Genomic DNA, 22,796 nt, shown 5'->3' with positions numbered 1-22,796 from the left:
CAATTCCACATATTACCTTTTAAAGCATGACAACCATATTTACTACAAAACTGTAAACAGCATGGATATTTTCTTTTTGTTTTATTTCATATTCCTTTTTTGTCACCAGTCTTAATAAGAAAACACAGAGGATGCATGTAGAAGTGAGCACCACCAAACCAAACATTATGTACCTGGGTTTCAGTGTTGTGCATGAACGAACGCAAAAGAACGCGTTCATTGAACACGTTCACTTTTACGAGACAATGAACTGAACGCAACTCAATGACAAATAATGAATTTGAACGGTGAACACGTTCATATTGTAGCGTCCTCGCGTACAGACGACAGGAAACTTCTCTCTTTATGTGTAACTTTATTAAAGTCCAACGAACACATCACACTTCGTAACTCCAACACTCTTATCATCCACCACTGTATTCTTCACTCCCCTTCCTCATTCACCCTTGATATGCCAACTCATCAGCCAATGAGAGCCTGCCATCCAACAAAACCCTACAGCCATTGGCCTAGAATTGTCACGTGCCCCACCCCTACCTGTTTAATGCTTTGGACATTTCAATACTTTCTCCTCAGGATTTTGTCTAAATCGAATGCTTTCATCATGTCGTTGCTCAGTGCCCGTAAAATGTCCGCGATGTAGCTTAACCTAAACCAACTAACTCGACTTCGCACTACATTATCCATCACTCATGGCACACATATGCAGACCAATCAAGCAACGTTTTCCAAGTGTTTTCTTCTCTGGCCAGTGTCTCGGCTCTGAACCGTAGTTGGGAGCTCAGCTCACTGGTCAGGGCCAGCCCTGGTAATGTTGGTGCCCTAGGCGAGATTGAAAATTGGCGCCCCCCAACATACACAGGCAAACTGTCATGCATCCCCAAGAACTTTTGAACTGTAAACAGATGCACACACAGGCAGACAAATTTGTAAGCTATAAAAAACAATAAAAATATATAATAAAATATATCAAAAGAGTCCTGTACTGATAGTCATGTCGACACAAATAAACATTAATGATGTCCACAATCGGGGTGATTCTTACCTCTATATCGTTCTTTCTTCTCCTCCTCTACTTTCTGAATTGTGCACCTGTTAATTTAATCTCTTTTGATTCATCTTTGACTCTAACCGCAGTCTATAATGTTCCTACTATGCTGCCAAAATGAGTAGGTTTTTATACATCTCTTTATACGCAGCATGCTGATAGGAGGAACTGTTGTGAAGTGAAATGAAACTCCCTTCTTTTTTTTCTGTTATTGCTGAAATAATGTGGATTCACTTGTTCTGACGTTTTCGATCACATCTTTATAAAACACCTCACTAGCTTCACACTACAAACCCTATGGGGGGGGGGGGGGGTTTGAGAGAAGATTCCAGATTCATTCACTAGACTGGCACTCAGTAGAGCTCAACAGAGCTGTATAGGTTCATCTCTGATCCATGCAGCTTCCTTCTAACAAGTTGTGTGGTTATTGGTCCAGTAAACCTGTTGACTGACAAATCAGAGATGAAAACATAACCTCCTTAGCAGAGGTTATAAAACCTCCACCCATTTATCAAGGAAATGTCACCAACATTAATAATTAATAGAATCACAACAGGAAATTTAAAGTAGAAAAAAGAGAATATCTAAATAGTTGACGGGTAATTTTCTGTTGGTCGACTTATCAATTAATTTATTAAAAGCTAATTTTCCCCTGCTACTTAGTCTATTGGGTTTTTATATTGTGCTTTATTTACATTGTTTATGTTTTTGTTTATTGTTGTCGTGCACAGGTTGCTGGTTGTACATCAAATTGCTCTTGAAGGATATTAAAGATTTTCTTTTATGGAAAACTTTAGTTAATAACAAGCTGCACAAACCAAGCTAGAGCAGCAGAAGAACCCAGCAGCCAGCAGGGGGCAGCCTCAGGACATCACAGCAGATTGTGATTCTTTGAAGGCCTTCTCCGAGTCAGTTGCGGACTGACTGACTGACGGACGGACGGATCGGACGGACCCTTTTTGATTTATAGTTCTACGAGACTTTTGCTTGTGAAAACAATTCACCGCCAGAACAGTAGAAGGCGCAACGGAAGTCGAGCTTAGAGAAGCCTACCTCATGAGGTATATGGAAGAAGTCCACGCTGGTTTATTTGCGTCCTCCCGGCTCCTCACACACAGTAAACGATGGCAGCTAACAGTAACCTCACACACAGTGAACGATGGCAGCTAACAGAAAAAGGATGTTGATGACGCGCCAGTTTTTGCTGAATAAAGTGACACCCAGCGGGTCATAATGTTTGTGTTATCGTGTCTAAACGCAGCGGTTCCCCGGTCTTCTCTGAAGTGTTTATCAAAAGCAGCATAACATCAAACGTGCATCAAACACGCGCACATGATAATTTGGCCTTCTTCTAAATGTGTTTAGTTCTTCACAGGATCATCAGGCGGTATAGCCTAGTGGGTAGAGCGTCCGGTCTATCACCAGAAGGACCCGGGTTCGACTCCCGCTCCTTCTCATCTTTGAACCAGAAAAATATTGATCTCTTAAAATTTGTGGGATATCAGTTATTAAATGCAGATTGCTTTACACTATATAAAATTTAACTTAATTAAATATAAAAAAAGGGAAAAAATTTAATTAAAAAAAAAAAAAAAAAAAAAAAAACTGCGCGCGCAATTTCTGCGCAATGGGCTTCTGCGCAGATCTGCGCAGTAGACTTCTGCGCATATGTGCGCAGTGGGCTTCTGCGCAGCATGTGCGCAATGGGCTTCTGCGCAGATGTGCGCAGTAGGCTTCTGCGCAGCATGTGCGCAATGGGCTTCTGCGCAGATCTGCGCAGTAGGCTTCTGCGCAGCATGTGCGCAATGGACTTCTGCGCAGATGTGCGCAGTAGGCTTCTGCGCAGCATGTGCGCAATGGGCTTCTGCGCAGATGTGCGCAGTAGACTTCTGCGCAGATGTGCGCAGTGGGCTTCTGCGCAGATGTGCGCAGTAGGCTTCTGCGCAGCATGTGCGCAATGGGCTTCTGCGCAGATCTGCGCAGTAGGCTTCTGCGCAGCATGTGCGCAATGGACTTCTGCGCAGCATGTGCGCAGTGGACTTCTGCGCAGCATGTGCGCGCGCAGGTTTTTTTTTTTTTTTTATTTAATTTAATTTAATTTAATTTTTAATTTAATTTTTTTATATTTAATTTCATATTTATTTTTTTTATTTTTAATTTGTCATCATCAACATTTTTTCTCCGCGCTGGTTCAGGGGTAAATTATGCTGGTATTAACAGGAGATTATGTGTGTGTGTGTGTGTGTGGCCGCGGAGCCTCCCGGTGCGAACAGCCCAAGTATTTAACATGGGCGAGGAAAGGAAGCGGACCGCTTTTCGCAGCGCTTCTACCACCGGTGCGTCCCCGGGGTTAAGAGAATGATGGTGTGACTTAATGTATTGTTTTAAATTGCATGTTTCACGTCATGATAAATCAGTCTTCTATGTCGCCTGTACCAGGTGCCGCCCCTGTCACTGGTTATCTTGGCTCGCTGTCTGGCCGGTAACCAGCCGTCCGGACCGCTCCGTGAAGAAGGAGGAGGACATGTTTCTTTACTTGGAATGCGGCCACACTCTATTTCTCGGATATACAGCAGGAGCAACACTGGCATCACCTCAAGTTGGTCCGTCACTTCTCGTTATAAACACACTTTCAGCGTCTTTAACCAGCATTACCCAGATGCACTACGTCACACACTACAAACTTTCCTTAAAGGGGCAGGCCCTACTTGCAACACAACAGCTCTTGGTCTCATATACAGATGGCAAGAGAAAGCAGAAAGGGATTTTTACACACTGTCTGATAAAGATTCCGACAGTAAAGGCAAGGAGTAATGATGAATAAGGTTTTCTTTAACAAGTTAAGTCTTTCATTCTCACTTTCCACCTTAAAACTATGACATGAACTGAACTATGAACTAGTTCAGAATTTAAATGGTGAACTATGAACGTGAACTATTCATGTTTACTTGTATGAACTGAAATTTGAACTAGTTCATGAGAGGTGTAAACATGCACAACACTGCTGGGTTTATTGTCAAGACTCAGCTTAAATAGCAACCACTACACACACCTATACTACTTTTGCAGTCTAAAAATAATGGAGATGTAACTTTAATTGTATTAAGAAGCAACCAAAAATGTTTTCTGTGTATATATACATTTGGCCAAAAGTATGACGAGATCAATTAGGTCAAATTGAATTAAATATTCAACCTGCACTTACTGTACACTTTACTGACAATTTCAAAATAAAAGACTGCAGCCTCTTATTTTACTATAAATTATAACATTGACAGACAGTTGTGAGAAAATTATCTATGACCTATTTTTAATGTTAATTAAATTAATTAAACATTTTCTGACCTCACTGAAGTGCACACACAGCACAGACGTATGACCCAACATTGGGAGTCTATTTCGCCCACAGAAATGCCTGTCCATAAATGTGTCTCATTGCTATATCTGAATAATAATTTGTATTACAATCTGCCAGACAGTATTTCACTTTATAAAGCAAACGCAGGTTGGTACAACCAACAACAAATTTGGATTAGGTAATATAATAGATCAGTGTGTATCTTTAGTCAGGCGCATATCAGGGCCGCGCTAAGCTGAGGTCCTCTAGAAGGGGACCTGCGGTGTCAGACAAAAAAGAAGTTAGCGGCTGGTTGTTGTGGATTCTCGGTGGACTGACAATAAAACTGTGGTATTTTCTTCATCCTCGGACGTTTAACCTCTTGAACTTCCACCGTCGCACCAGGTTCTTGGGGCTGAGGAGGAAATAAAGAACCAATCATGATCACATCTGCCGGTAGGTCGTAGACTCGGTTCTCATGTCGCTAGCTTGTCTTTAGCATGCTGCCATTGATTTAGCTGAGTCACAGAGCTAACGTAGCAGTATTCACCGGTGACAGGACATTCAGCAAACATGTTCTATCTTCACGGACAAACGCTTTCTCACCGTGTGTTTAACTGTAACGTGGGGATGGTTTTAACCGTTGCATCAGTTTCTATGAACAGGATTGTTTAGAAAATGTTGCTGTAACGTTCATGCTAGCAGTGCTAAATATGATCTCAGCTGCTCAGATAATAAAGATCACGGTCATCATAATGAAAACTAACGAATGGGGTTTATCTTGGTAACGACCCAACAAATTGTTGTTCTTTTTATGCGATTTACTGTGAGTTAAGTTTTTGCAAATCACGATCAGGTTCAACCATTTGCTCTTTCTGTAAGTTTGGGAGTTTAATCGGTAAATAAAGCGCGTTTCGTGTAATCGAAACTATGAATAAACAAACAAATTAAACATAAGCTTTTATTAATCTGTTGATCATTTGTAAAATGATACTAGGTTTCCCTACATTATTTCCTCACAAATGAAAATTCTTCCTGCATTTCTATGTCATGTCTGTTACAAATGTATTTCTAAGATTATATAGTTTTACATTCCTCTGGGTATATTGATTACTGGTCGTTCAGATGACATTTTAAGATATTCAGAAGTTTTTTAATGTATAAAAGTAATCTGCAGATTGATTATACCAATAATCATTATTTCCAACCCTAATAAATAAAACAGGTTAAATTAGCTTAAATTCAATAACTAAGGCACTTAAAGAATCAACTCAGGTTTTAATGAAATCGTACACTTCTGACTTCATAGTGTCAAGTGTCATCTAAGAGATGTGTGTGTGTGAACCTCTCAATCAGTTCTGATTTCCTTTCTTTTTAGCTGGAATTATATCCCTCCTTGATGAGGAAGAGCCGCAGCTCAAGGTAAGATGAGTGTGTGGTGTGGTGCCTCAAGATGAAAGAATCTGAGATACCTTCATCTAATGTCATGTTCACTGCTGTTTATAAATAAAGAAATTGCAAGTCATTATTAAACATACGAGTATAAGCACATAAGTTGTAGGGCACTGACTTGCCATGACATGTTTCATAAAGAACATGAATAATGTGTAAGTTAAAAGTAAAATCTAAATTAAACAACTCTGTCTCATTTACAGGAGTTTGCTCTGCACAAGCTCGACTCCATTGTGAATGACTTCTGGGCTGAGATTTCTGGATCTGTAGATAAAATGTAAGTATGACTACGTTATGACTGGAAACTGTAACTGATGCTCATAAACTTACAGTAGGGAACATTAGGCTACACCCCTGGATTTGTCCATATTGGCACACTTCAACAGAGGCAGTTAAATGTAGCAGGGCATTGTAGTTTGCTAGTTGCTACTCTTTGGCACAAACTGCTCATGGGCAGTTGAAGACACAGTTAATGCTGATTAGGTGACGCATATACATTTAATTTCGTGAAAAAATACCACTTCTTGGTGCAAGTTTTCATTCTTGTTAACTGTAACCATTTGTTTTCTACTCAGTGAGGTCTTGTATGAGGATGAGACGTTTCGGAGTCGAGCATTCGCTGCCTTAGTGGCGTCTAAGGTTTTCTACCACCTGGGAGCCTTTGAGGAATCTCTGAACTACGCACTTGGTGCTGGTGAACTCTTCAATGTCACAGACAACTCAGAATATGTGGAGACCATCATTGGTGAGAGAACCAAAAAAAGCACTTGACCCTATTTACCATTTTTTTTGGTGACCATGTGACAATGCTCTTGTTTTGTGTCTGCTGTGAAGGTGGTACTCTTGTGTGCCAGTGTGATGTAAATAAGCCAATAAATTAAGTATGGAATAAGATGTTTACTTGAATTTGGTAGTTGAATTCTGCAGTAAATGAAGACCCTCTTTTCTTTGTGTCGGCCAGCCAAATGCATTGACCACTACACCAAGCTGCGGGTCGAGAATGCCGAGCTGCCAGAGGAGGAGGAGAAGAAAAGCATTGATCCACGCCTCGAGGGGATTGTCAACAAGATGTTTCTGCGTTGCCTTGACGATCACAAGTACAAGCAGGCCATTGGCATCGCCTTGGAGACCAGGCGCCTTGATATGTTTGAGAAAACCATCTTGGAATCGGTTAGCAGCTTTTGTTTGTTTGTTTGCACACTTCTATTTTTATTTGCAAATACAAGCAAAAGAGTTGCACTGCTGAGCTCTGAATATATTATTGCTACAAGCATATTTTATACAAGAGTCCATGTTTTAGTTTCTGAGAGACTGTCCAGAATTATTCCGCCTTTTGTCATGAAACACATAAGTAACTGTTTTCTTTATCTCTTCATGCAGACCGATGTGAGCGGGCTCCTTGCCTACAGCCTGAAAGTGTGCATGTCGCTAATGCAGAACAAGAAATTCCGTAATGAGGTGTTGCGCGTGCTGGTCAAGCTCTACATGAACTTGGAGAAGCCTGATTTCATCAATGTCTGCCAGGTAAACATCAAATACTCAACCAACTCAGATTGTAATTGTTATGATTATGCAACCAGTCATTCATTGTTTGGGAATATTGACAAGCACTTTTTAACAGTTCATGTCCTTGATTTCTTAAAATGCGGCTTTAATGTAATTGGGATTGTGAAGTGTGAACCTAAATTCTCGAACTGATATTTTTTTTGTCCCTTTCTCTCTAGTGCCTGATATTCCTGGATGACCCACAGGCTGTGAGCGACATCCTGGAGAAGCTAGTGAAGGAGGACAACCTGCTGATGGCCTATCAGATCTGCTTTGACCTGTACGAGAGTGCCAGCCAGCAATTCCTCTCCTCTGTCATCCAGAACCTAAGAACCGTTGGAACACCGATTCCCGCTGTACCTGGCTCTACAAATACAGGAACTGTGCCAACGCCTGACAAAGACAGGTGGGCAGGGAAAGAAAACAATAACACACCAATACCCATGTTTAAGCACCATGTGGAACTCCGGTTCACCAGCAGTCGGTACCGAAAACCTAAGTCCGGGGCCTAAATTATCAGTCTGGATTGGCATATTTTCGCCTTTTAAGTTTAAGTACAGTCAAGTTATTAGGGACCTCGGATACTTATTTAAATCTCAAAAACACTTGTTTATATTTGTTCCTTCAAATTAGGTGATTCAATACTCATAAGTCTTTCTCCTGTGTTACAGTGATGCAATGGAGACAGATGACAAAGCCGGGAGCTCCCCCGCTGGAAAGCTAGCAGAAACGGTTAGATCTTTGGATGGATTTTAAATCCAAACTTTTGTGATACCAGCTGTTTGTGATTAATTTAGTTTTCCCACATAGAGCAACTCTTATTTGGCTGTTTGTGTTTTTTCAGAAAGATGAGCCCAAAGACCAGAATGCCAAGATGATCAAAATCCTCAGCGGGGAGATGGCCATTGAGCTGCACTTGCAGTTTCTAATTCGAAACAACAATACAGATCTAATGATTCTCAAAAACACAAAGGTAAGTAGATTAAGGTCCAAATTATTGTTTACATGGTCAAATGAACTACTCAATGGGCTGTTACAGCTACCTCATTCAATTTCCTTATTCCATCACTCTAGGACGCAGTCCGAAATTCTGTGTGCCACACAGCCACAGTAATAGCCAACTCTTTCATGCACACAGGAACAACAAGTGACCAGTTCCTCAGGTAACTGTATAGCTTCAACCAAACAAGGAACAACAATAAATTTTGCACAAAGCGACTGAGAAACGTATATACTCCAAGTGATGTTAGGTCTAAAGGTTTTTGTTTTATATTTTTTAGAGAAAACCTAGAATGGCTTGCAAGAGCCACAAACTGGGCAAAGTTCACAGCAACAGCAAGTCTGGGTGTCATCCACAAGGTAATTTTCCGTCACACTGTTGATGGTATAATCTAAGTAACATTTTTAATGCATATTATAAATGTAATTCATTTTGAATATTAAATCCTTTGTTTTCCAGGGCCATGAGAAAGAGGCTCTCCAGTTAATGGCCACCTACTTGCCCAAAGACACTTCCCCTGGTTCAGCCTACCAGGAAGGAGGAGGCCTGTACGCTCTTGGACTCATTCATGCCAACCATGGTGGCGACATTATCGACTACCTGCTCAGTCAACTCAAGAACGCAAGCAATGATGTGAGTGTCTTGATGTTTACTTTGAATGCTGCTTGTAACGAAATACACTATTTTAAAGTTTAGAAAACCTCAATATTCCTGTTATTTACATTTACTTTGGTCCCTATATCGCTATAAAGTTATAATTTGGAACAAATAAATAATATAATGAGAAAACAACATTAGTGCCTGAGGTGTTAAGCTGAGACAAGCCATTTATTTTGAGTCACAGTCAGTTGGTGGATTTATGTTCCGTGTTCCATCGCTCATGCTCTGTTTTCTTCTTCTGCGGTACAGATCGTCCGTCATGGTGGTGCTCTTGGCCTTGGCTTGGCTGCTTTGGGCACAGCCAGACAGGATGTTTACGACCTCCTCAAATCCAACCTGTACCAGGATGATGCTGTAACTGGTGTGTAGGCCAATGACAATATCTCAAAACTGAAAAGTTTTCTGAATAGGAGGGTGTTTTTTTTGTTTTTTAATATTCAGCTGGCAAAAATTACCTAACCTTCCCAGGTCTGATAGGCTTGGAAATTATTTTTGGGGAAGAATATGTGGTCAATCAAATGTAGTGACAAAAAGGTGTGCTGTATGCTACTTGTAGTGATTTTGCAAGATCTTTAACATGCATTGATTGTTGTTGAATCTAGTTCAGTAATATACACGAGTAAACCGATGATTTGGGGTTAAAACAAACAACCTGCTGATGGTAATGTGTAACCCCTCAGGTGAAGCTGCAGGTCTGGCTCTGGGTCTCGTCATGTTGGGCTCCAAGTCCGCCCAAGCCATTGAGGACATGGTCGGCTATGCTCAGGAGACGCAGCATGAGAAGATCTTGCGTGGCCTAGCAGTTGGAATCGCCATGGTGATGTATGGACGCATGGAGGAGGCTGATGCCCTCATTGAAAGCCTCTGCAGAGACAAGGTGAGGCTGAAATGCACCCGGGGCAAATGTACATGCAGTACTTTTGTGGCCCTCGTGCAGCTTTTAAAATTTAAAAAAACTATACATGCAAGGACCCCAGCTTGAATTGGAAAAATAAATAGTTGGGAAGCTCCAAAAGAACCATTGCACTCTGTAAACCTTGCAGTTGGCCAGTTCTTATGTGGATGCTTTGACTCCTGTATTCAAACAACACCAGGTTGTGTACATCTTTTATACGGGAGACTCTACCTCTGTACTGTGTGCCAGAAACCCTTCTGTAAGACATGAATGTGGTAAATGACTCAATTAATGTTGATCTCGGTTTTGTATCCAGACACAAAGTCTCAAAGCTCTGCTTCCTCTCACTGTCCATGATAGGACCCCATCCTGCGGCGCTCTGGAATGTACTCAGTGGGAATGGCCTACTGCGGCTCTGGGAACAACAAGGCCATTCGGCGTCTGCTACATGTCGCTGTGAGTATTTCCTGTTATGTCTCCTCTTCACAACAGTTTTTCAGAGGAGACAGGTTTATCTTGCTGGCATTGAAGCGATGCCAAGAGCCAGAGCTGCATAACTGTAGCTGGCATTACTTGGTTACTTATTCATGTTTGTTAAAAGAAGTTTTGCTGGAATTCAACATTTGACTCTTCTTAAAGGGTTAGACATCAGCAACATTGTTGTTCTAATCATTTTATGAATCTGTGATTGAAGTTCAGAACCCATCAAGTCTTGAACGTTTTTGTTAAAACCAGTGCTAATTGTAAGATCCACCTAACACTGAAATAATAAAATTTCAACAAGGAAAATAACTGGTTTGTCAGATGGCAGCTTAAACTTATGACAATATAGCATATGATTAAATATGTATGTGTCAATGTACTTTCAGTGGCTTCATTGAAAACAAAACCTAATTGACAGGTTTGAACAGTTCAACATGTTGTCCTGTAGGTGGTGCCTTATACAAGCTATCAGATGGTGCCATGGTAGAGCATATGCCTCATACTGTGAGCCATAAGGGAGCCACATCAATAATGTTAATTGCAGGGTTTAATGAGTCTCAGTATTGGCTGTGGTGATTTGACTGTTTTACTTTTTTTAAATAAGGTGAGCGACGTGAACGATGATGTCAGAAGGGCTGCTGTCGAGTCCATCGGCTTCATCTTGTTCAGGTAGGTTTCCAGAATGTATTACTTGAATGAAGGATACTCTTGTTTAGTTTCTCTATATCCAACAGAGGGCTTTCTCTTTAAGGCCTCAAGGAACTGGCCAAACTCCCAGTTCCTTATTCCCAGCACACACACACACACGCACACTGCTTTGTGTGGAGACTTATTGAAACTTTCGGACACATTTGTCAACTTCGGCTCATGTTGTTGAATCTAAAAAAACTTTGCGAGAAGTCATTATCGTATTCCCTCAAGGTGTTGTTTAGAAGAGCATTAAAACAAAGTTACTCTACTGAAACCTGCATTAAAAGGTTTGTGCCATAGCCAGCCCTAAAAAAAATGATTAATACTTACTTTTGACATAGATTTTATTGTACAGTAATAAGGGTAATGTCTTTGGTTGTGTTCATCACAAATATCATTGAAATAGTTTTCTTGTTTGCTGATTTCCATACAAAAGGACTCATAAAAACTTTATTTGTTCTAATTCGATAAGCACCAGTATGTTTAAAATGAATGGTTGTGCTGCAGTTATGCCAAATATTGACATAGTACCAATCAGCAACTATTGGAACGATTCTTGTTGATTAAAATTAAGAGAACATTTTCTTAATTCTAGTTTCCGTTGCATTCTAGTTTTCTGTTACGCCCTAATTACCAGGCATCTACTGGATGTACACAAACACCTCTTTGATGAGGTAGATGCACCGTTGTCTTTTCAGTAACATCCTGTTCTTCATGGAAGGTATTCCATGGCTGAACCTTCTTGTCATTGTCCCTCACACATTTTCTTCCTTGGCTATTTATAGGGAATTAGCCATCAGAGACCAGAGCAGTGTTGATCACAGAGCCTATCCAGTGCACAAATGTCTTGGTGTACATTTTTAAGCCCAAAAAAGGCTATGGGATATTCTGTGTGATCAATTGGCTGCTAGACAAACCATGTGTAAATCTTCGCTTTGTTTAGAATTTTGACTTCTGAACCAGAACAGCTTTCCACCAAAATGACTCGAGGAAACTCCATCCACCCCCCCAACAAGCACAACTGGACATCTCCAAGTTTAAATGTTTTGCAATTTTCTTAATAAATCAACAGAGTTCCGCCTTGTAAAAAATGAGACATGCTTTTTATAAGTCTGTTATATTTAATCTTTTTGAAGAACCAGCGTAAAGGATCTATTGGATCTTTCTGCCAATATGGAATTAAACATAGTTTATTATTATTATAGTTTAGTTTCTTACTAATGTATATAACTCAAAATGAACCCCTGATATCAACATCTACAACAAGTCCATCCCATTGCACCGCCATGTTTTGACAGTAGTCCAGAATGGACAGATCAAACACTGGCGATAGAGAGAGCCTTTCACTTGCAATATGCAACTTCGCCACTAAATATCACTAAACCCCATACACTGATATATGTTTGGATATCTGCACTGTTCTTAAAACACTTCAATTTGATATTATCAAGTGTATAGGGACTTGAGAAATTGCTTCTGATATTTGTACGGTTTTATTTTGCTCGTGCCTTTTTTTTAAAACTGTAGACCCCTGGAATTGTAACAATATTCCTCCTTATTATTCCAAAAATATAGTACTTTATGGAGTCACTTTCAAATGTCCGTCTTTGCACATTCATGACCAAATCAACATATTAATGAATGAGGCATTTCTAATTGCTGATATTGGTACAGATACTCAGATCTTTTATAATTTTCTTTCAATTCAGCAAGACAGCATTCATTTATTTTGAATTTTGTTCTTTTTATATAGCATTTTTTTTATTTGGAAACCTTGTTATCGTGTCAACATCAGGCTGTAATACACATACAAGAGGGCACTTTCCAAAGATCCAGCAAATACAATACGCATCATTTCAAGAGTACAATGCATTATGTGTCTATTGCAGAAGAGATTTGAGAGGTTGAGTTGTGGTTGTCTGAAAATGAAAGCATGTGGTCTGAGATGTTTTACATCATATTTAGATGGCACAAGTTGAAAGGTTCGGCATAACAATATATTGTATACTGCATTTATAAGAGCTTCCAGGTTACCATAGTGTTTCCATTACTGAACTTTGATTTTTCTCTTTGATTCTGTGTTATGATCTGTCTTTCGGTCTTTGAATTCACAGCTTTGACATACTTTGTAGCATTGCCTCGTTTCGCTTTTAAATTCGCAGCAGGTTTGATTTTGTTGTGTGGGGTGATTCCTGGCCTTAAATTACTTCTTGCGCAACAGTAAGTTCCAAATTTTTAATTTAGCATTTTGTCTTTAAAAAAAGTACAGAACATAAATCTGAGCCTCTTCAAGTGCTCCCCCTTTAATTGGATAATGTCCAAATATCTACACAGAGCTAACATGTTCTTCATGCTTACCACTTTCATTCTCAGTCAGAAGCATTGTGTCTAACACAACGCCACCAGATGACTGTACAGTTGCTTGTCTGCACTTAAGCGGACTTTGATAGCTCACCGTTCCAATGCCGTTTTTCATTCCTCGTTTCATAAACCGTTTAGAGTTTGCCGCCATAGAAGAGCTGAATGAAATCCGTGTGAGCGACCGATCTGCATGTGAGGCCCCTGGTTGGCTTCCTGGCTCGTGACCAGTTTTGTAATTACAAGTCATATAACGCCCGAATGCCTGTCTGAAAGTTTTGTTGAACAGAGTGTAGACCAACGGGTTGATACCGGATGACACATAACCAACCCAAACAAATATCTCCATGAGGCGGGCCATCACATTAACATTACAGCTGGCACATAGCACAGAGGTGATGTTGGTGATGAAGAAGGGGCACCACATCACTACGAAGAGAAGGAAGACGATGCCCAGAACCTTTGAGGCGCGCTGCTCATTGCTCAGAGTCTGCATTGACTTCTTGCCCATTGTCGACAATCTCCGAAAGTTAATCTCACCTCTTGTAGGAGAGTTTGTTGTGCCTGCATTCGATTTTTCTTGCATCCTGGGAAGTCTGTTGTCTAGCATGTTCAGTTGCTCAGTCTGAGGTAAGGGCACACCCTGTTCCCTTTGAAAAACTGTGGAGACTGCTTGGGAACTAAAGCGCTGAGTCACCCTTGACTGGAGCAAATAAACCTTTTTGCGCAGCACCTGAACAGTGAGAAGGTAGATGACCAGCATAATGGTCAAAGGGATGAAGAATGCTGCCAAGGAACCAAACATGATGAATTCCCGGAAGGTGTCGGTTTTCAGCAGGCATGTGTGGTTACTGTTGAAGGTGACATTGTTGGGAAGGTGGTAGTTCATGAGTCCCTTTATTGGAATAGGGATGGCGATACCTAGAAAATTATGACAAGAGTTAGAATTTGCAAAACATTGGCACTTGTGCAGATGAGGTATAAAAAAGTTGTATCAGGCCTTTCTAATAAAAATGTAGTTGTCCTCTTGGCACATCATCAGTAACTTCTCTGACTGATCCCTTAACTCTCCCCATTTGTAAACCCAGTCTTTCCTTGGAATTTATGTCAACACATCAGACTTTATTAAAGTATGGGCTGATACAGAGCTCTAAACAGTGTGTGCTAACAAAAGTCAAGGAAATCTATACTGATGTGCTTACATATGGATATGAGCCACACCAGTGCAATCTTCACCATTGCCTTTGACCTGGATTTGTACTGGCTGTGTTGGATTGGCTTCTTGATGGCAATGTAGCGATCCAGTGAAATGGCGCATAGGTGCATGATTGATGCTGTAGAAAACAGCACATCGAGGAAGATCCAAATAGGGCAGAGGAACTCAGGAAGAGGCCAGCCAGAGTCTAGAGAGAAGATGAAAAGGAGGTTAATTTAGAAAGACCGTTTTCTTTGATTTGTACATTGTTTATCCGAGGTCATGATTCTACAACCCTTATAATGTATAACTTTAATGTATAACCCACTTTGATTCCAAAAGAGCTTGAGTGTTGCACACTGTCTGTTATGGAAGATGTACCACAATGGCATGAGATCAGACGTAGCTCTCATGCAAAAGATTGGTGTTTATTTATCTCTGTGAGGAGTGAATTTACTGGAAAAAGGAGGGTTCAATGAGTGTTTATGGAGCTAAAAGCTCTTTATGTAGATGTGCTGGAGTCTCTGTATAACAGTAGTGTTTATTTTTTGTTCCAGGCATAAAATTGGCAAGTAATTGTTCTGGCTTTTGTCCCGACACCCATTAACATTGCAAAAGACTGTTGGAAATAGTCCTTTACTTAAATTTGATTTGGTGTGCCACCTCCCCTTCCATTTCTTGTACCACTTTTTTCACTCTTGGTGGAATTTTTGAGTCATAGCTTTGATTCGGTTTCATGGGGTTTACTTATTCATTGACAAATACTTGAACTCATTCTTAAAGCAGACTCAGTGTTTCTGTTTTACAAAGGGTTGAGTATCGTACAGAACTGTAATAAACACCTTGCAAGGCCAAAGTTAAGAATCGCCCTCTGCCAAAGTGTATTTCAATAGGAAATGTACCCTCTCCTGAAATGGAGCATGTGAGCTTGTTCAGTCTTAGCTTATAAGAGTAACAAACTTTTATTATTTTTATCACGACTGTTACCTAAATATTCGTCCTTTTTTAATTTTTCACATTAAAAGCATTAAAGGCGTGGGTTAAGTTTCTTAGCAAAGAACTGCAATGTGTGTTGGCTGCAATTTTTATTTTGTTTTCAGGTATTTTCTATGGTTTGTGTTTAATGAACTAAACCCCAAAAATATAGCCCATTGACCATGGAAAATAATTCCTCTGACCCGTAGCCCTTTTCTTAAAGAGAAGTGAATGGATGTTCTCAACAGATGAGGTAGGAAAACTAAATAATTGGTCCTTTTTTTTCCCAAATCTTTTTGACGTTTTTGTTTTTCTCACCCAGTGCTCTATTCTCCACAGTTAACATCAGATGTCTTAATGTGTTGCCTGTTTGTGTGGAACTAATCAGTCTGTCAGATTTGTAAAGTGCTTGGCAGTGCTGACAAGTGCAACTGTAATCAGGTCACATTGTGTCTCATCCTTTCAGGATTATACATTTAAGCCTTTTCTTAAACATAATATACTCTCCCAGGAATATTGAATACATTGTGACCTTGTGCTTTTCTCTTAAATTAGACAAACTCCTTTCATGTAATGTTTGTGTATGTTTACGTCCCTATGACCTCTCCTTTCTTACCATGGTACTGTCAGCTTCATCTCCCTAAATAGGAGAGTAATCACAGCTGCTTGCATCGGAAAATATTTGCCTCGATTTTCTTTTTTTCAAATGCAACATTTCAGCACACATAAATACTACTGTGATAGAGAAAAGTCCTATTATAAGTGTTTAAACAAACAAACTAACTAGTGATCATTGGATTTATTCCTAGTATTACAGGTAAGTCCTTTTCAAACTTCTTTTCACACTGCCACCTCCTGCTAGTGAAATGTATATTTTGAATGAAGCTGTAACTCTTGGTACTTTTTTCAGTCACAGAGAAGCACATGGAAATTAATGACTGCTATTAATCTTTATACCAAGGGATCAAGATTTTTTTTGCCGCTTTATTAGTATTTTGAGCTTTCAGCTTTTTCTGATAAATTACTCTGCAAGTTTGAGTCAACCTTCTCAGCTTCCGCAAATGAAAAGAAGGACATATATTGTGTATTTAAGGGTGAGAGTAAACAGTTGAGTTGGTGCTTCATCTATTATTTAGGTTAAATACGTTCACAATGTGATGTCAAAACCCTGCCAGCTATGGACAGCAAACATTTGGACAGTGTTTAGAGGGCAGATTTATTTCAAATATAGATGTAATACTAGATAATTGCTTGGCTCTGGCTTTGGTAGCTTCTGCATTAAGATGAGATGGATAAAAGCTCCAGCTGTGACAAGTTTGACCTGTAATACATCCAGCTCTCATGGAAAACTTAAACTAGAGTTAAGAAGACAAGTAGCCCAGTACCTCCCCTGAACTCTGCTGGTAAATGTGCGAGACATAATTCTGATCGAGATCATTGTCCTGCATTTGCATTACTGGGCACAACAAGTTTTGCCAAACAATCTTATACAACCAACAGCACTCTCACCGGATTCAATTTGAAATATAAGACTTTGGTTATATGCTATACCAGGAGTTAAGTTCAAGGTATAAACTTTCAGAGAAGGAGCATGTTTATTGCAAGCTATTTCTTGTTAGATTTAATCCTAAACAAATTGTTTAATCGTTGTTGCGATTGAATCTATTGTTGCTCACAAACTATTTTCATTCTAACTACGTTGACTTGATTTTCTTGGTAGATTATTAAAGTCGATTATGGATTTCTTCCTTATTCCATGTTAGGGCATCTTTTTTTTTATGTAATGGAAAATTGTTTAATTTCCTCATCCCACAGAAACACTCTTTAAAACCTTGTTGCTTTGAACCATTGTTAACTAGGTTTTATATGTTTTTGTATACAAAGACTTTTAAACCTTTCAGCAGTTAAAAATTGTTCAAACATCGCTAGATATCAGTGTAGTGTCTGTCAGTGTTAAACATAGCATTAGGTGTCAATGAGTTGATCTGGCTGTTGAACAAGGACATTTTCTCTCACTAGTCATATTTCTAGCTCTTTTTTTTATTGCACAGGTTTATTTTTTGTTTAAAGATGAGATATTACATCAGGTTTTCGGACACATGGCCCCGTGCTAAACTTACTGTAGAGAACGGTGACAAGAGCAATGGGCATCACTAGAAGTCCCACCAGTAGATCAGCAACGGCAAGTGACATCAAAAAGTAGTTTGTGGCATTCTGCAGCTTTCTCTCGAGGGAAACCGCAAGAATGACCAAGATGTTGCCCCCGATAGTGGGGATGATGACCATCACGATAAGCAGGGCGGCCCATCTCAGCTGAACCCCAGACTCCTCTCCTGGCCACGAGCTGTTAATCTCAAGTGGAGCCGCGACTGCCTGAGACATGTTGCTGCAGAGGTCACAGCTGCTCTGAGCGTGGGTCGGGGCTCTGATCTTTCTGGTGTTGGACACTCGGTCAGCATGGTCACTGGGTCCCACAGGCAAGGGCAAAAGGCTAGTGTGGGGCAGCTCAGGATCAGTGAACAGGATGCGTCATCCCTTGTGAAGTGTAAAAACCATGAGGAAAAGCTAAAAAATCTGTAGAGAATCCACTGAAAATGGGTCCTGTGCTACAAACTCCAATGCTGGCAGTAATCCCAACACGAGAATTACTTCCACAGTGAACTGTTACTCGGGGTCCTCGTTTTCCCAGGCAGCAGAAGCTCCGTTACCCAGTGCATCATCCTGTTGAAGGAACAGCGAAAGCTTGTTACCAATTTGTCTGAAAGATGGTGTCATAATGAGATGTTTACAGTTGGAAATGAAGAATGTCTTTCCTCTGTGGTGATATTTCTGTTTCCACATTATTAAGAAATTAACCTAACTGGTAAATATAGGGTGTAATAGCTGAGATTTTTGCTGGGTTTATATTAACTAAAAGTAGTTCGTAAAAGGTTTTAAAACAACGCCTAGACATGGAAAAACTCTTGTGCTCTAAATGAAAAGAACAGACCACCATCTACGGTCTAAACATGTTCATCTACAGAGATATAAACATTTTTCATGTGGAATGGATTACACTATTAATGAAAGTACAACGGTGTCAATTAGACGGTCATTATTTAGTGAAATTTTCTTACCTGCTCCTGAGCGTAAAGTTTGTTGCTGTTTGACGTTTCCAGACAGCGCTACAAGTCTTTCGTTACGCAAGCAAAACTTTGTGCTGATAAACACTACGTCTTCTTCAACATTTCCTTTCTCATCTTTATATTTCCACCGTCCACCAAGTAAGAGCGTGACAAAGCATGCCCTCCCTCAGCTGCAAAGCCTAAATCTGTCTCTGTCTGAAGCAGTCCATGATGTGGAATTTGTTTTGCTTCCACATGTTGGAGTAACCCCCAGTCTTGCTCCGCATCACCTACCGCGATCACAGGTTTAACACTTTCAGATGTTGTGGCTTGTCCACCTCTCTCCCGCTTCCAGTTGCTGCCCCTTGTTCACAGCCTGAGATTTGCTCAGGCTCTCTCCCGTCTTGTTCACTCTCTCATTCTCTCGTCCCTCCCTCTACGTTGTGTCCGTGAGTCAGACTCTGCACACAGCAGATGAACGTCTTGGTGCTGGCCACATGCCAATGGTTCTGGGAGGTAATTTTCTTCAACACAGGCGTCCCACTGTTTATATTTGTCACTTTCTGTTCTCTCCTCTTTTCAAAGCGGGTGAAGCAGTGGGGGAGGTAGCAGCAGTGGTGTATGGGGAGAAGCCTTCGATGTGCTTGTACACCAAAGATTTTGCTTTTTGTCCACGATGAGCTCACGTTTTCAGGCTGCCAAAGTATTTCAATTACAATCTTAATTTTGTTTAGATGACTAAGTTCAAAACTTAAACCATGTGTTTGTACCTTGTTATCTTTCTGGTTTTAAAAATTCAAAGAAAATTATCTTTGCACTGATTTGCTTTCAAAAACAGATGTTGGACATTACAATGTTTAGCAATAAATAATCTGTACTTGTCAAGTACAATGTTGAGTGGATCTTGCACGGAAATGTGAGAAGGGCAACGATTAACCCCCCTCACCTGGTTCTACACAGTCTCCAGGAATAGAACTATACAAAGAAAAAATGTTTTAGCTGAAAAATGATAGCTAATTCTCTGACCGTGCTAATATTACTACAAAATGTCACCATGCGTCATTATGTGCTTTGTTTGGTCATCATATTTCAAATAAGTTAAGTTTGGTATTTTTCTGTACCAGGAGACATTCTCAAGTCAAACTAAAGAAAGGAATCTTTGAGCTAACAACCATAGTATAAACTGACCCACATTAATTACAGGAGAAAATCCTTGTCCAATTTATGTGCTGCTAAAAGTACAGAACATAAAATACATACCACATAGGCATATTTTAAGAATGAACTCTAATCAGTCTGGGGAAAACGTCTTTGTCACACTGTCAAACAGCCAATATCAGCAATTCTCTATCTTAAGAAATGTTAGCCATTGGTTTCTCCTGAAAATTGGCACAAGTATTTAGGAATCAACTTTAAAAGCCACACAAGTTCTCAATTTATCTTATTTGAAAATGTATTCATGATTTATTGGGGTGACCGATTTTTCACTTTGAATCCACAAAGTACAGTTGGCTTACTTCCCATCTGTAACAACCAGCAAAACCAATACAGAATAAACTCTATCCTCAAATGTTGAATTGAAAGTTGGTCCCGATTTCTCAGTGATTGCCATTTGTGATCTCGTTAAATCCTCTTGTAGTGGTTGAGCCGTGCTTCTAATTCCAATGAGAGCAGTGGAGATTATGCTTTAGAGTCATGCCACTTTAGCTATTCACGCATCTAAATACAAAACACGTGAAAGCTTGTACTTATTTACACATTATTTTCAGGACTTCATTGAATGTATTTATTGGCTCAGGTCAGATGGAAGTGATCAAATCCTAGACGCCTTAATTCCCATTTATTGGACTTTGTTTACATTTAGTTTAACTACCTCCTGAAGTTAAATGAAGTCAGAAAATTTGAACCTTTTGACCACCTTCTATCTATTAACTATTGAGGGATCAATACAAAGTAGCTGTAGATCTTTAAAAAATGGTTTGTTTTACTTTCTATTTCCTAGCTTAAAGTAGTTTTATTTTGGTCCATTGCACTGAAATCCAATAGCAAGCAAAAGCAGGTGGCTTTTCTAAAGCAAAAGTTATTTCAATTATCTTTGTTCAACAATAGCACCAGTTGGAGACATAAGGACATAAATCAAAGCCTTGCATTTCATATCCACTCTTTCACTTTCTGTCCCTTTTCTAGTATTATCCCAGAAATATTAGATTTTCTATCCCTGTCTCATACAGTTCCTCTCAGACATGTATATAGTGTGCTTTCTAAAGCTCATGCTCTTCTCCTCTTTGCTTAATTTTCTTTAGTCTTAATTTTTCTGTCTCTTTTTGTCTCTCTTCAGGACCCCAGAGCAGTGTCCCAGTGTGGTGTCTCTGTTGTCTGAAAGCTACAACCCTCATGTTCGCTGTGGAGCTGCCATGGCTCTGGGCATCTGCTGCGCTGGGACCGGCAACAAGGTGAGGACCTCCTTCTTAATCCCCCTTCTTCTTCTTTGTTCGGTTTATTGGCGAGTAGCCACCAACATCAAGGTGCATAACTGCCATCTACTGTGTCTTAATCCCCCTCTCCTTCATTTTTACTTAAAAGTTTCATGGTGCAAGCATAGTGCAAGAATAACACCCAGATAGTTGTGGTGTCTTTGTGCCGTAGTCGCACTTATCACTGGCAATACTGGGACAAATCCCAGTGGGGATGGGAAGGGTTGACTCATTGAAGGACCACCTACTCTGCTAACATCCTCTGACCTCCTACAGAGTCATCATTGCCTCAATATTAACACTGACTGCTACATATTCATTTCCTTTTTATTTCTAATACCAAGGGTGATTTGATTAATTTAGATTTGTCCACTTGTTCTTGATTGACCCAAGATTCATATTAATACCAAGTTGTCAACAGGACCCCTGAATTTCCTGCTCATATCAAACACATGATACACAAGGATGAACTTTTTGAACAGACCCTCACGTCAAATTTGCAAACAATTAGACTCAAATGTGTTTTGGTTGGCAATCTCAGTTCCAGGATATAAAAATGAGTACTTTCTTAATTAGACGTCAACACTTGAACAAACTCTTATTGGACTCATAGGTAAGATTGATAATCCCCATTAGACTATTCAGCAATTTTTCATCCAAAACTGCAGCATTGCTCCTGTTGTCTTAGTTTATTCAGTGGGCTTTTTTTTTAACTGATGCAAAGATCATTCTACACTTGGGTTTTCCTTAAAGCAAACAAATGTATGACTTCTGTGAGGATTATCTACTTCTGAGCCCAGACTCACTGTTGCCCCTGCACAAGTAGCTTAGAAAGGGAGGTGACGTGTCTCTTGTCATATTTAATGATGCCATCTCAAAAAGTGTAGCTTTAGAAATGTTTTTTCATGAAATGGGTGTATGACTGTGGCTCAAAAACATTTGTAATTATTCCCAGATGCACCCACATGACTATCATCTGCTTTTGAAGCTGGCTTACAGTAGTTAAGGGTAATTTTCAAACCCTTCCAAGGTTTGATCAAAGACTTAAGCTCTTTAAGTGCTTCAGCCATCATCTTCATTTATATAGAAGCTACTCTTTAGTTTTACTGTTGACTGATAAAATACTTCCAATTGGTACACAGCTGTATCTTATCATCCTGTTGTTTCACATTGGAGTCTGAAAAGTTGACCAAAGATGACATATGTGTTGGGTCCTGCCAGTTCCTGAGTTGTCCAACTATGTGGGCTGGTCAGTCTCAGGTGGCAAAGCCAAAGTAGAGTCGTGGCTAATTGCAACCTGAGCCTTGGAGCACCAGAGTGATTGTTTAGGACCAGATCAGACCAAAGCATGCTTCGGAGCTGATCAGCTCCTAGGCTTGACTGCTTGGTTTTTCTCAAGTACATTAGGCCCTTAGTGAGAGTAATGATGATGTGGCAAAAGAAAAGGGGTCATCCATTTAGAGGAAGCCTATTCCTTCGCCATCATTTATTCAGCTTTGCCTCTGGATATTTTTACTGGACTGGGTGTTCTTCATCTGTTGTATACTTGAAAGAAGAAAAGTTGCACAGGACTGCAGCTT

General features: G+C 40.0%; 2 protein-coding genes across 3 annotated transcripts in view; one reads left to right on the top strand and one right to left on the bottom strand.

Annotated features, from left to right (window-relative positions):
- Window positions 1-4,660: 4,660 nt before the first annotated feature.
- psmd1 (proteasome 26S subunit, non-ATPase 1) overlaps window positions 4,661-22,796 on the top strand; it is a 30,713-nt gene continuing 12,577 nt past the window's right edge. Inside the window, exons 1-17 of the mRNA XM_062395059.1 lie at window positions 4,661-4,841; window positions 5,764-5,807; window positions 6,041-6,114; window positions 6,413-6,582; window positions 6,799-7,007; window positions 7,218-7,361; window positions 7,562-7,788; window positions 8,054-8,114; window positions 8,227-8,355; window positions 8,457-8,545; window positions 8,663-8,741; window positions 8,842-9,015; window positions 9,292-9,403; window positions 9,723-9,919; window positions 10,298-10,393; window positions 11,025-11,089; window positions 21,081-21,195. Of these exons, the coding sequence (XP_062251043.1) occupies window positions 4,826-4,841; window positions 5,764-5,807; window positions 6,041-6,114; window positions 6,413-6,582; window positions 6,799-7,007; window positions 7,218-7,361; window positions 7,562-7,788; window positions 8,054-8,114; window positions 8,227-8,355; window positions 8,457-8,545; window positions 8,663-8,741; window positions 8,842-9,015; window positions 9,292-9,403; window positions 9,723-9,919; window positions 10,298-10,393; window positions 11,025-11,089; window positions 21,081-21,195 (2,001 nt within the window). The 5' untranslated portion in view covers window positions 4,661-4,825. The remainder of the gene's footprint in view (window positions 4,842-5,763; window positions 5,808-6,040; window positions 6,115-6,412; window positions 6,583-6,798; window positions 7,008-7,217; window positions 7,362-7,561; window positions 7,789-8,053; window positions 8,115-8,226; window positions 8,356-8,456; window positions 8,546-8,662; window positions 8,742-8,841; window positions 9,016-9,291; window positions 9,404-9,722; window positions 9,920-10,297; window positions 10,394-11,024; window positions 11,090-21,080; window positions 21,196-22,796) is intronic.
- Window positions 11,322-19,424, bottom strand: htr2b (5-hydroxytryptamine (serotonin) receptor 2B, G protein-coupled). Of its 2 annotated transcripts, XM_062396413.1 has the most exons (4): window positions 18,755-19,424; window positions 17,759-18,359; window positions 14,671-14,871; window positions 11,322-14,389 (listed from the first exon to the last, which is right to left on the bottom strand). In XM_062396413.1, exons 2-4 carry the CDS (start codon window positions 18,018-18,020, stop codon window positions 13,437-13,439), a joined length of 1,416 nt encoding a protein of 471 aa, XP_062252397.1. In that variant the 5' UTR covers window positions 18,021-18,359; window positions 18,755-19,424; the 3' UTR covers window positions 11,322-13,436. The 2 variants fall into 2 exon arrangements, with proteins under 2 accessions (XP_062252397.1, XP_062252398.1); XM_062396414.1 differs by lacking the exon at window positions 18,755-19,424 and having other exon boundaries at window positions 17,759-18,415.

This window comes from Platichthys flesus, chromosome 9 (genome assembly GCF_949316205.1).
Source record: "Platichthys flesus chromosome 9, fPlaFle2.1, whole genome shotgun sequence".
Lineage (NCBI taxonomy): Eukaryota > Metazoa > Chordata > Actinopteri > Pleuronectiformes > Pleuronectidae > Platichthys > Platichthys flesus.
The sequence above is the reverse complement of the archived record's forward strand: the minus strand, read 5'-3'. Positions and strand labels throughout refer to the sequence as shown.

Bases quoted from the DNA above. Each gene is read 5' to 3' on its own strand.
- htr2b (XM_062396413.1), bottom strand. From the start codon at position 18,020: ATGTCTCAGGCAGTCGCGGCTCCACTTGAGATTAACAGCTCGTGGCCA. The intron at 14,872-17,758 runs GTAAGTTTAGCA...TCTTCTCTCTAG, and splicing joins TCTTGTCACCGTTCTCTACA to ACTCTGGCTGGCCTCTTCCT. The intron at 14,390-14,670 runs GTAAGCACATCA...ATAATTTTCTAG, and splicing joins GGTGTGGCTCATATCCATAT to GTATCGCCATCCCTATTCCA.